Source organism: Mobula birostris, chromosome 12 (genome assembly GCF_030028105.1).
Source record: "Mobula birostris isolate sMobBir1 chromosome 12, sMobBir1.hap1, whole genome shotgun sequence".
NCBI lineage: Eukaryota > Metazoa > Chordata > Chondrichthyes > Myliobatiformes > Myliobatidae > Mobula > Mobula birostris.
Window position 1 is genome coordinate 111,983,663 of NC_092381.1, and position 12,975 is coordinate 111,996,637.

At 47.5% G+C, this 12,975-nt stretch overlaps 1 protein-coding gene across 1 annotated transcript in view; it reads right to left on the reverse strand.

The window, feature by feature from the left end:
- The window catches only part of dpf1 (double PHD fingers 1), a 119,917-nt gene that overhangs the window by 76,104 nt on the left and 30,838 nt on the right, over nt 1-12,975 (reverse strand). The window contains 2 exon segments of the mRNA XM_072274501.1: nt 9,151-9,258; nt 11,093-11,253. Of these exon segments, the coding sequence (XP_072130602.1) occupies nt 9,151-9,258; nt 11,093-11,253 (269 nt within the window).

The following is a 12,975-nucleotide window of genomic DNA, read 5'->3' on the forward strand; positions in this document are numbered from 1 at the left end:
AGGATGTTCCAGGGGGGCAGGAGCCCACAACTCAGGTAACCCTAACCCATAGGCCCTTGGACTGTGGGAGGACAGCCACGTAGTCTCCCCAGGGGGAGAATGTACAAACTCCTTAAAGACGCGGCAGGGACTGAACTCCGATTGGTGATCGCTGTAATGGCGCTAATTGCTACGGTACCATGTTACATGGAGTGTTCAGGACCACACAGGCTTTCTCGGGGAATCAACCCCACTTAACCAACTTGGTTTTAACTGTGTACTCAGAGTTTGTCAGTGAGGAAGAAGCGTTAATTCTCTGGCCACTAATTAAATGGCCTATCAGTTATTAGCTGGGTCCCAGGAGCCATGAAGGAGAATTGATTAGCGCCAATCAGACCTTGTTAAAATGGTGATAATCACGCAGTTCTGACAAGCTGCCACGTTTCAGTATGAAAGAAAGGGCCAATCGATCAGAGAGTAGAGCTGATCACTGACCCCGGGGTAGTTCTCATCAATCAATCAGGCTTATCAATGGCTTGTAACACTCTGCCCCGAAGGGCACGCCATGACGATCTTAAAGGGATGGTCCCACATCGTGCAGAAGTAGCTTCGAACGGGTGGGCTGTTCGAGTCATCTGCCCTGTGCTAGCATTTCCACTCCACATCAGCTGCCCTCATCTCCCTCACCCTCACCTTTTCATTTAACCTTGTAGCTTTCCTGCCCCCTTCGCATCAGCCGTCCATTTCTGTACCCACCTTCACCCTCCCCAGCTCCTCCAGCCCCTTCGTTTCTCCGGTCATCTTCTACCGATCAGGTTCAAGTTTATTGACGTCACACAGGGCCTAGAAAAAGTATTCACCCCCCTTTGGAAGTTTCATGTTTTATTGTTTTACAACATTGAATCACAGTGGATTTACTTTGTTGCTTTTTGACACTGATCAACAGAAATAAGAATCTTTCATGTCAAAGTGAAAACAGATTTCTACAAAGTGATCTAAATTAGTTACAAATATAAAACACAAAATAATTAATTGCATAAGTATTCACACCCTCCTCAAGTCAATATTTAGTAGATGCACCTTTGGCAGCAATTACAGCCTTGAGTCTGTGTGGATAGGTCTCTATTCGACTGTCGGAGCAGTGCTGCCAGGATAATCAAGGACACGACCCACCCAGCCAACACACTTTTCATCCCTCTTCCCTCCGGGAGAAGGCTCAGGAGCTTGAAGACTCGTACGGCCAGATTTGGGAACAGCTTCTTTCCAACTGTGATAAGACTGCTGAATGGATCCTGACCCGAATCTGGGCCGTACCCTCTAAATATCCGGACCTGCCTCTCGGTTTTTTTGCATTACCTTACTTCCCATTTTTCTATTTTCTATTTATGATTTATAATTTAAATTTTTAATATTTACTAATTTTAACTATTTTTAATATTTATAATACTTTAATATTTGTAATCCAGGGAGTGTGAAGCGCAGAATCAAATATTGCTGTGGTGATTGTACGTTCTAGTACCAATTGTTTGGCGACAATAAAGTATGAGCTTTGCACATCTGGACACTACAATTTTCCCCATTCTTTACAAAACTGCTCAAGCTCTGTCAGATTTGTATGGGGATCGTAAGTGAACAACCCTTTTCAAGTCCAGCCACAAATTCTCATTTAGTCTGGACTCTGACTTGGTCACTCCAGGACATTAACTTTGTTAATTTTTAAGCCATTCCTGTGTAGCTTTGGCTTTATGCTTGGGGTTATTGTCTTGCTGGAAAACAAATCTTCTCCTAAGTCGCAGTTCTCTTGCAGTCGGCATCAGGTTTTCCTCCAGGATTTCCCTGTATTTTGCTGCATTCATTTTACCCTCTACCTTCACAAGCCTTCCAGGGCTTGTTGCAGTGAAGCATCCCCATAGCATGATGCAGCCACCACCATGCTTCACGGTAGGGACGGTGTATTTTTAATGATGTGCAGTGTTTGGCTTATGCTAAACATAGTGCTTAGTCTGATGGCCAGAAAGATCAATTTTGGTTTCATTAGACCATAGCACCTTCTTCCAGCTGACTTTCATGCCTTCTGGCAAACTCTAGCTGAGATTTCATGTGAGTTTTTTTTTTCCAACAGTGGTTTTCTCTTTGCCACTCTCTCATAAAGCTGTGACTGGTGAAGAACCCGGGCAACGGTTGTATACACAGTCTCTCCCACCTCAGCCACTGAAGCTTGTGACTCCTCCAGAGTTGTCATAGGTCTCTTGGTGGCCTCCCTCACTAGTCCCCTTCTTGCATGGTCACTCGGTTTTTGAGGATGGCCTGCTCTAGGCAGATTTACAGCTGTGTCATATTCTTTCCATTGCTTGATGATTGACTGAACTGTACTCCAGGGGATATTCAATGACTTGGAAATTTTCCTGTGTCCATCTCCTGACTTGTGCTTTTCAACAGCCCTTTCACGGAGTTGCTTGGAGTGTTCTTTTGTCCTCATAGTGTGGCTTTTGCCAGGATACTGACTCATCAGCAGTTGGACCTTCCAGATACAGGTGTATTTTTACTTCAATCAATTGAAACACCTTGACTGCACACAGTGATCTCCATTTAACTAATTATGTGACTTCTAAAACCAATTGGCTGCACCAGTGATGATTTGATGTGTCGTATTAAAGGGGGTGAATACTTGTGCAATCAATTATTTTGTGTTTTATATTTGCAATTAATTTAGAGATCTATTTCCACTTTGACAAGAAAGAGTCTATCTCTGTTGATCAGTATCAAAAATGCCAAATTAAATCGAATGTGATTCAATGTTGTAGAACAATAAAAGATGAAAACTTCCAAGGGGGGAGGGGTGAATACTTATTTAGGAGACTGAGGTCCTTTAACATCTGCCGGACGATGCTGAGGATGTTCTATGAGTCTGTGGTGGCCAGTGCGATCATGTCTGCTGCTGTGTGCTGGGGCAGCAGGCTGAGGGTAGCAGACACCAACAGAATCAACAAACTCATTTGTAAGGCCAGTGATGTTGTGGGGTTGGAACTGGACTCTCTGACGGTGGTGTCTGAAAAGAGGATGCTGTCTAAGTTGCATGCCATCTTGGACAATGTCTCCCATCCACTACATAATGTACTGGGTGGGCACAGGAGTACATTCAGCCAGAGACTCATTCCACCGAGATGCAACACAGAGCGTCATAGGAAGTCATTCCTACCTGTGGCCATCAAACTTTACAACTCCTCCCTTGGAGGGTCAGACACCCTGAGCCAATAGGCTGGTCCTGGACTTATTTCCTGGCATAATTTACATATTACTATTTAACTATTTATGGTTCTATTACTATTTATTATTTATGGTGCAACTGTAACGAAAACCAATTTCCCCCGGGATCAATAAAGTATGACTATGACTATACAACCAAATGAACAAAGCTTCCTCTGCAGCTCAGTGCACTCTCAAAACTTATATCACGCACAGCACATAAAACAGAGATAAGCTAATAAAATATAATTTAAAATGTATATCAATTGTGCAGCTCAGGTAAACAGTAAGCAGCTCGCTGTTCTGGGAACGAGACCTCGGGGGTGGCAGGGTATTCATTACTCTCACAGCCTGGGGGAAGAAGCTGCTACCCAGTCTGGCAGTCCTAGTCCTGATGTCCCTGTACCTCCTTCCTGATGGGTAGTGGGTCAAAGAGATTGTGGGGTGGGTGGTAGGGGTTCCCAACAATGTTTTGATCTCTTCATCTCCAACGCTCCTGGTAAGTGTTACATATGGGGGAAGGGAGGCCGCGGGGATGCTCCAGATGGGTTTTACTATCCTCTGCCTTCACCCACCAGCCTCTACATCTCTCCCCTCACCATGATTCCCGGCCAAAAGTAGACCTTCCATGTGAAGCAGCACTTGTATCCAGTGTGGCCTGCTTTACATCGGTGAGACCCAACACAGATTGAGGACCACTTCGTCAAGCTACTTTGCTCTCTCTGTCGCGAGAGGCAACATGGCCCACTGCAAGTCGCCTTCCCATTCCCATTCTGATATGTCGGTCCATGCATTCAGCCCCTCCCGCCTGGGACAGGCACTCTTTTCATTGGCAAGTAAATACAAAATCTACAAAACTACGTACACCAGGCTCAAAGACAGCTTCATCCCAGTGTTGGCAGGCCCAGACCTCAATGACCCAGAGAGTTGTGTTGGCTGGAGTCAGGGCTTCATGCTTTGGCTCTTGGTAGGGTCACACATGTCAAACAGGTCAAAGCATGTACACCAGGCTCAAAGACAGCTTCATCCCAGTGTTGGCAGACCCTTGACTGGACCTCTCACACACTGAAGGAAGACCCCTTTGATCTCGTCATGGCCCCCTGCACTTTGCTTACCAACAACTACAGTACAATTTCTTTTTAATACATCAATGTATTTTGTCCAAGAGGACCACAGCATCGTCGAGGTTTGAGGCTTGTGTGCCTCAATGACCCATTGCTTTGCCTCAGTCATTTGGTTCTTGGTAGGGTCACCCATGTCAAACAGGTCAAAGGGTAGAGGGCAGACTCAGAGTGGTCCACCAGTCCTCCAGGTTTGGGGGTTCACCTCACGGCTACAACCCTGACTGGTCAAACAAAACTGTTACAGAAACAGCAATGAAGAATCCTTCTGCATCTGAGTGTGACAGTATTCCTGAGTCTCTACCCGGGATTGGGTGACTGACAGTAGTGAAAACCAAGAGGAAGCTACTGACACGATGAAGGAAGCCCTGAACACCACCAGTGATGGGGGACCTTCACTGCTGCCCTAAACACCAGCGGCGTAACGGGCAGTGAGTCAGTAATCTGTCCAGGTGGCATGGGAAACAAAAGCTTTTCACAGTTCAAAGTTCAAAGTTGATGTATCTCAAGCAGATGTGGCCTAGATAGAGTGGACGTGGAGAGGATGTGGACCAGAGGACACAGCCTCAGAGCAGAAGGATGTCCCTTTAGAACAGAGATGAGGAAGAGCGTGTGGTGATTCATACAGGTAATCTGTGGAATTCATTGCCACAGGCAGCATGTGGAGGCCAAACCGCTGGGTAATGTTAAAGTGGAAGTAGTAAGGGAAGGGGGTCAAAGGTTACAGGGAGAAGGCAGAAAAACATGAGAAGTGTCTGCAGATGCTGGAAATCCAAAGCAACACACACAAGTTACCAGGGAAACTCAGCAGGTCAGGCAGCATCTATGGAAATGAATCAACAGTCGACGATTCAGGCCAAGGCCCTTCTTCAGAATTGAGAAGGGAGGGAGAAGACAGCAGAATAAAAAGGTGGGGTGGTGGGGAAGGAGGCTAGCTGGAAGGTGATAGGTGAACCCAGGTGGGTGGGAAAGGTAAAGGGCTGGAAAGGAAGGAATCTGATAGGAGAGGAGAGTGGACCATGGGAGAAAGGGAAGGAGGAGGGGACCCAAGGAGAGGTGATAGGCAGCTGAGAAGAGGTAAAAGGCCAGAGTGGGATTGAGAGCTATAATAATTAGAAATGATGGAATGGCAGAGCAGACTCAATGGGAAGAATGGCCTAATTCTACTTCTATATGTATAGATGTGCGGTGGAGAGTGTATTGACTGGCTGCACCACAACCTGGTATGGAAACACCAATGCCCATGAATAGAAAATCCTCCAAAAGGTAGTGGATTCAGCCCAGTACATCAAGGTAAAGCCCTCCTAACCATTGAGCACATCTACATGAAACACTGTCATAGGAAAGCAGCATCCATCATCAGGGATCCCCACCACCCTGGCCATGCTCTCTTCTCACTGCTGCCATTAGATAGAAGGTACAGGAACCTCAGGACTCTCACCACCAGGTTTAAGAACAGTTACTACTCCTCAACCATAGACCATAAGACCATAAGACATAGGAGCAGAATGAGGCCATCTGGCCCATTAAGTCTGCTCCACCATTCAGTCATGGCTGATCCTTTTTTCCCCCCTCAGCCCCAGTCCCTGGCCTTCTCCCTGTAACCTTTGATGTCGTGGCCAATTAAGAACCTATCAACCTCTGCTTTAACTACACCCAGCGACTTGGCCTCCACAGCTGCATGTGGCAACAAATTCCACAAATTCACCACCCTTTGGCTAAAGAAATTTCTCCACATCTCTGTTTTGAAAGGGTGCCCCTCTATCCTGAAGCTGTGCCCTCTATTCCTAGACTGTAAACATCCTTTCCACATCTACTCTGTCTAGGCCTTTCAACATTTGAAAGGTTTCAATGAGATTCCCCCTCATCCTCCTAAATTCCAATGAGTACAGACCCAGAGCCATCAAATGTTCCTCATATGGTAACTCTTTCATTCCTGGAATCATCCTTGTGAACCTCCTCTAGACCCTCTCCAATGCCAGCACATCTTTTCTTAGATGAAGAGCCCAAAACTGTTCACAATACTCAAGGTGAGGCCTCACCAATGCCTCATAAATCCTCAGCATCACATCCCTGCTCTTCTATTCTAGACCTCTTGAAATGAATGCTAACATGGCATTTGCCTTCCTCACCACCGACCCAACCTGCAAGTTAACCTTTAGGGTGTTTTGCACAAGGACTCCCAAGTCCTTTTGCATCTCAAATTTTTGGATTTTCTCCCCGTTTAAAACATAGTCTGCACATTTATTTCTACTACCAAAGCACATGATCATGCATTTTCCAACATTGTATTTCATTTGCCACTTTCTTGCCCATTCTCCTAATCTGTCTTAAGTCCTTCTGCATCCTACCTGTTTCCTCAACACTACCTGCCCCTCCACTAATCTTTGTATTATCTCCAAACTTGGCAACAAAGCCATCTATTCCGTCATCTAAATCATTGATATACAGCATAAAAAAAAAGTGGCCCCAACACCGACCCCTGCGGTACACCAGTGGCAGTCAACCAGAAAAGGATCTTTTATTCCCACTCGCTGCCTCCTACCAATCAGCCAATGCTCTAACCATGTTAGTAACTTTCCTGTAATACCATGGGCTCTTAACTTGGTAACAAGCCACATGTGTGGCACCTTGTCAAAGGCCTACTGAAAGTCTGAATATACAACATCCACTGCTTCCCCTTTATCTATCCTACTTGTAATCTCCTCAAAGAATTCCAATAGGTTCATCAGGTAGGGTTTCCCTTAAGGAAACCATGCTGACTTTGTACTGTCACCAAGTACTCCATCACCTCATCCTTAACAATTGACTCTAACATCTTCCCAACTACTGTGGTCAGGCTAACTGGTCTATCATTTCCTTTCTGGTACCTTCCTCCTTTCTTAAAGAGTGGAGTGACATTTGTATTTTTCCAGTCCTCTGGCACCATGCCAGAGTCCAATGATGTTTGAAAGATCATTTTTAATACCAGCTCAATCTCTACCGCTACCTCTTTCACAACCCTAGATTGCAGTTCATCTGGTCCGGGTGACTTATGTACCTTTAGGTCTTTCAGCTTTTTGAACACCTCCTCCCTTGTTATAGTAACTGCACTCACTTTTCTTCCTTCACACACTACAACATCTGGCACACTGCTACTGTCTTCCACAGTGAAGACTGATGCAAAATACCCATTTAGTTCATCAGCCATCTCCTTGTCCCCTGTTATTATTTCTCCTGCCTCATTTTCTAGCGGTCCTATATCCACTCTCATTTCTCTTTTATTTTTAACGTACTTGAAAAAACTTTTACCATCCACTTTGATACTATTTCCTCACTTGCTTTCATATTTCTTCTTTTCCCTTCTAATGATTTTTTAGTTGCTTTCTGTAGGTTTTAAAGACTTCCCAATCCTCTACCTTCTTGCTAATTTTTGCTTTGTTGTATGCCCTTTCTTTTACTTTTACAATAGCTTTGACTTCCCTCGTCAGCCACGGTTGTACTATTTTACCATTTCAGTATTTCTTCATTTTTTTAGAATACATCTATCCTGCACCTTCCTCATTTCTCCCAGCTCCTTCCAATTTTCTTTGGTCAACTGCTTTTTCATACCACTGTAATTTCCCTTCCTCCACTGAAATACTGCAACATCAGACTTTACTTTCTCCCTATGAAATTTCAAGTTGAACTCAATCATATTGTGATTACTGGTTCCTAAGAGTTCCTTTACCTTAAGCTCCCTAATCACCTCTGGTTCATTACATAACACCCAATCCAGTATAGCTCATCCCATAGTAGGCTCAACGACAAACTGCTCTAAAAAGCCACCTCTTAGGCATTCAACAAACTCACTCTCTTGAGACCCATTACCAACCCGACCTGCATGTTAAAATCTCCCATGACTTCCATAATGTTGCCCTTTTGACTCGCCATTTCTATTTCCTGTTGTGATCTGTGGTCCACATCCCAGCTACTGTTGGGAGGCCTGTATATAACTGTTATCAGCATCCTTTAACCTTTGCAGTTTTTTAACTCAACCCACAAGGATTCAACAGCTTCCAATCCTATGTCACATATTTCTACTGATTTGATGCCATTCTTTACCAGCAGAGCCACACCACCCCCTCTGCCTACCTTCCTATCCGTCCGATAGAATGTGTTGGGACATTCAGCTCCCAATCATCAGGTTCTTGAACAAAAGGGGATAACTGCACTCACTTCACACATCCATTGAGTTGTTCCCACAACTAATGATTTCACTTTAAGGATTCTTTATCCCATTATCTCATGTTCTTGTTATTTATTTACATTAGTATTTACACAGTTTGTTATCTTCTGCACTCTGGTTGATCTTTCATTGAGCCTGTTATAGTTATAGCAACTATGGAAAAGAGTACAGGTGACCTTCCGGGTTGAGATCCTTTGCCAGGACCCTTCCCCTTTGCCCGAAACGCCGACTGTACTATTTTCCAGAGATGCTGGCTGGCCCGCTAAGTCCCCCAGCATTTTGTGTGTGTTGCTTCCATATCCCATTGCTCTGTGGAGAGGGGATTCTCCGGAATCACGAGGGGTGACTTTTGCAATTTTGAATTTTTTTGTTGTGATGGACCAGGTCCCAGTTTTGAACACAAATAGAAGTGTCCTCCCCACGTCAATGTGGCGTTGAGTGCTGCTGACCCCCTGCTCTGGTCGGCTGTGGGCTCATTCACCAAACAAGTGGGAAAGGGGAGAACTTACTGAAAACACCAATAATCATTTTAAAGACTTGCCCTCAAACCTGAGTGCAGATCAAGGGAGTAAAAAATTAGAAAGAAGGCTCTTTTACCGAGTTTAATTTCACAGGGCCGAAGTCGTGGATCTTCCAAGATGTTTAGGCGCCGTTTCTTACGCCAACAACGGGCCGGGTAGGTGTACAGCTGTCCTGGGCCCAAGCCTACAGGATCGGGGAAGCAAAAACAATTTGAGTTACAAATTTCAGACGGGTACAATCCCGGAGTCATCGACTTTCTGGAGCTATCTACACAACACCCTTCGGCCTGGAGAATTCGCCCTCCTGGTGTCTTTTGAGCCTCTTCCCCCCCCCCCCACCTTATACCTCTGGGTTTGATTCCCTTTCCCTTGGAGAAAGACTCAAGTGTACTCACTCTTCTGTACCACTCATGATTTTAAACACTCCACAATGTCACCCCTCGTGATTTTAAACACTCCACAATGTCACCTCTCGTGATTTTAAACACTCCACAATGTCACCCCTCGTGATTTTAAACACTCCATAAGGTCACCACTCATGATTTTAAACACTCAACAAGGCTCACTTGTGATTTTAAACACTCCATAAGGTCACCCCTCGTGACTTTAAACACTCCATAAGGTCACCACTCATGATTTTAAACACTCCATAAGGTCACCCCTCGTGATTTTAAACACTCTACAAGGTCACCCCTTGTGATTTTAAACACTCTACAAGGTCATCCTCGTGATTTTAAACACTTCAACAAAGTCACTACTAGTGATTTTAAACACTCCACAAGGTCACCCCTCATTCTCCTACATTCCAAGGACTAAAGCCATAATTGTTGCCTGACACAGAATGCACACACGGAGCTCAGACACGGGACAGCAAACACAGAAACAGAGCTCAGACATGGGACAATGAAAACGTATACAGGAATCAGACACAGGACAGGGAACACGGAAATGGATTTCAGACAGGACATACAGAACACAGACCCAAGGTTCAGACATGAGACAGACAGGGAACACAGATACAGGGCTCAAAACACAGGACAGGGAACACAACACAGGAACAGACACAGGCCAGGGAACACAGACAAGTTGCATGGATATAAAACAGGGAACATGGACATGGGGTACCGACATGAGACAGGGAACACGGACACAGGATCAGACACAAGACAGGGAACGCGGACACGGGATCAGACTCGAGACAGGGAACACAAACACAGGCTCAGACACAAGACAGGGAAGGCGGACACAGGATCAGACACGGGACAGGGAGCATGGACAAGGGGTTCAGACATGAGACAGGGAGCACGGACACGGGATCAGATACGGGACAGGGAGCATGGACAAGGGGTTCAGACACAGGACAGGGAGCACGGACACAGAGACAACCTGGACACAGAATGAGTTAACCCCACGAGTACCAGCACCATTTCACCAAAGATGGGCAAGGTAATTGTGCATTTTTGGAGCATCTTTCTCAACTTCAAACTCCCCAAAATTCCCACTGCCAAAACCATAGGCTGCACCTATCTGCATCGCCATTCGCCCATCTGCACACCAACCCCAACACTTCACCCCGACTCCGAACTCACCCCGAATCCTCAACATTCACCCCAACACCCTCCACCTCACACCTCCTCCATCTCCTCTCACTCATCTCCAGGAACTTCATCTGCCCTGTTGCAGTTGGGATATTTTACGGGACCATTGGTCAGCATAGACTATTTGGGCTGAAGGGCCTTTTCTATGTTGTTCAATTCCATGACTCTCAGCTGCAAACCTCCCCCTCTTCACCTCAACCCCACCCCCTCCATTTGGACCCCTTGACACTCAACATACCTCCTGTCCAAACCTCGAACCTGATCCTCATCTGTTACCTTCCCCTCTCTCACCCCTGCATTCCCTTAAACTCCTCCCCCCATCCCTTCCCTTACCCCTCCCTCCCCTCTCATTCCCTTGCTCCCCCCATCCCCTCATCCCTCCCCTGCCGTTCCCCCTACACGGGAGGAAGGTGAACCTACCTGGCCCTCGGTGGGTCTTGTCCATCCAGATGTAGCAGTTGTTCTGGGCAACGCCAGTCTGCGAGTCGAGGAATGGCAGCCTCATGCTCCTCTCTGCACACAGACGGGTATTATAACTCCGACAGTGCTCCATCGCCTCCCGGTAGAAATCCTCGCCCAGTCTGCGGGAGGAGTGACAGGAGGAGCTGTCAGCATTGACCTGATACCCATCTGCACTCCCCGTCTGACACCCCTCCCCGCTGTCCGGGACACCGACTTCATCCGACCCCCTCCCCCCCTCCATCCGGGACACTGACTTCCACCCTCCCACTCCCCTCTGTCCAGGACACCGACTTCATCCCCACCGTCAGTCCGGGACACTGAATTCCTCCCACCCCTCATCCGGGACACCGACTTCCCTCCCCTCTGTCTGGTAAACTGAATTCAGCCCTCCCCCCTCCCCTCTGTCCGGGACACCAAATTCCATCCACCCCTCCGTCTGGGTCACCGAATTCCCCCCCTCCGTCTGGGACACCGAATTTCCCCCCTTTATCCAGGACACCGAATTCCATCCACCCCTCCATCTGAGTAACCGAATTCCCCCCCTCCGTCTGGGACACCGAATTTCCCCCCTCCGTCCCGGACACCAAATTTCCCCCCTCTGACTGGGACACCGATTTCATCCTCCCCCTCCGTCCGGGTCACCGAATTCCACCCCCTCCGTCCCGGACACCGAAATCCCCCCTCCGTCCGGGACACCGAATATCCCCCCTCCGTCTGGGACACCGAATTTCCCCCCTCCGTCCGGGACACCGACTTCATCCCCCCCTCCATCCGGGACACCGAATTCCTACCCCTCCGTCTGGGATACTGGCTTCATCCCCCACTCTGTCCAGGATACCGAATTCCCCCCCGTCCACCCGGGATACCAGCTTAATCCAACCCCCCTCCATCCGGGACACTGAATTCCCACCCCTCCGTCCGGGACACCGACTTCCACCCCCTCTGTCCGGGACACCGAATTCCACCCCCTCTGTCCGGGACACCGAATTCCACCCCCTCTGTCCGGGACACCGAATTCCTACCCCTCCGTCTGGGATACTGGCTTCATCCCCCCCCTCCGTCCAGGACACCAAATTCACCCCTGTCCATCCGGGATACCAGCTTAATCCACGCCCCCCCTCCGTCCGGAACACCGAATTCCCACCCCTCCGTCCAGGACACTGAATTCTCTCCCCTTTGTGCGGGACACAGACGCCCTCCTCCATCCCGGACACTACCCCCTCCGTCTGGACTTACAGGGTCCCAGGTTTAACAACTTCCAACTCTACCCCAGCATCCTGAACCACTACTGGGACTATCCTCTGAATCTCACAGATGCCCAGCAAGGTATAGAAACATAGAAAATAGGTGCAGGAGTAGGCCATTCGGCCCTTCGAGCCTGCACCGCCATTTATTATGATCATGGCTGATCATCCAACTCAGAACCGCCCCAGCCTTCCCTCCATACCCCCTGATCCCCGTAGCCACAAGGGCCATATCTAACTCCCTCTTAAATATAGCCAATGAAGTGGCCTCAACTGTTACCTGTGGCAGAGAATTCCACAGATTCTCCACCCTCTGTGTGAAGAAGTTTTTCCTAATCTCGGTCCTAAAAGGCTTCCCCTCTATCCTCAAACTGTGACCCCTCGTCCTGGACTTCCCCAACATCGGGAACAATCTTCCTGCATCTAGCCTGTCCAATCCCTTTAGGATTTTATACGTTTCAATCAGATTCCCCCTCAATCTTCTAAATTCCAACGAGTACAAACCCAGTTCATCGAGCCTTTCTTCATATGAAAATCCTGCCATCCCAGGAATCAATCTGGTGAACCTTCTCTGTACTCCCTCTATGGCAAGGATGT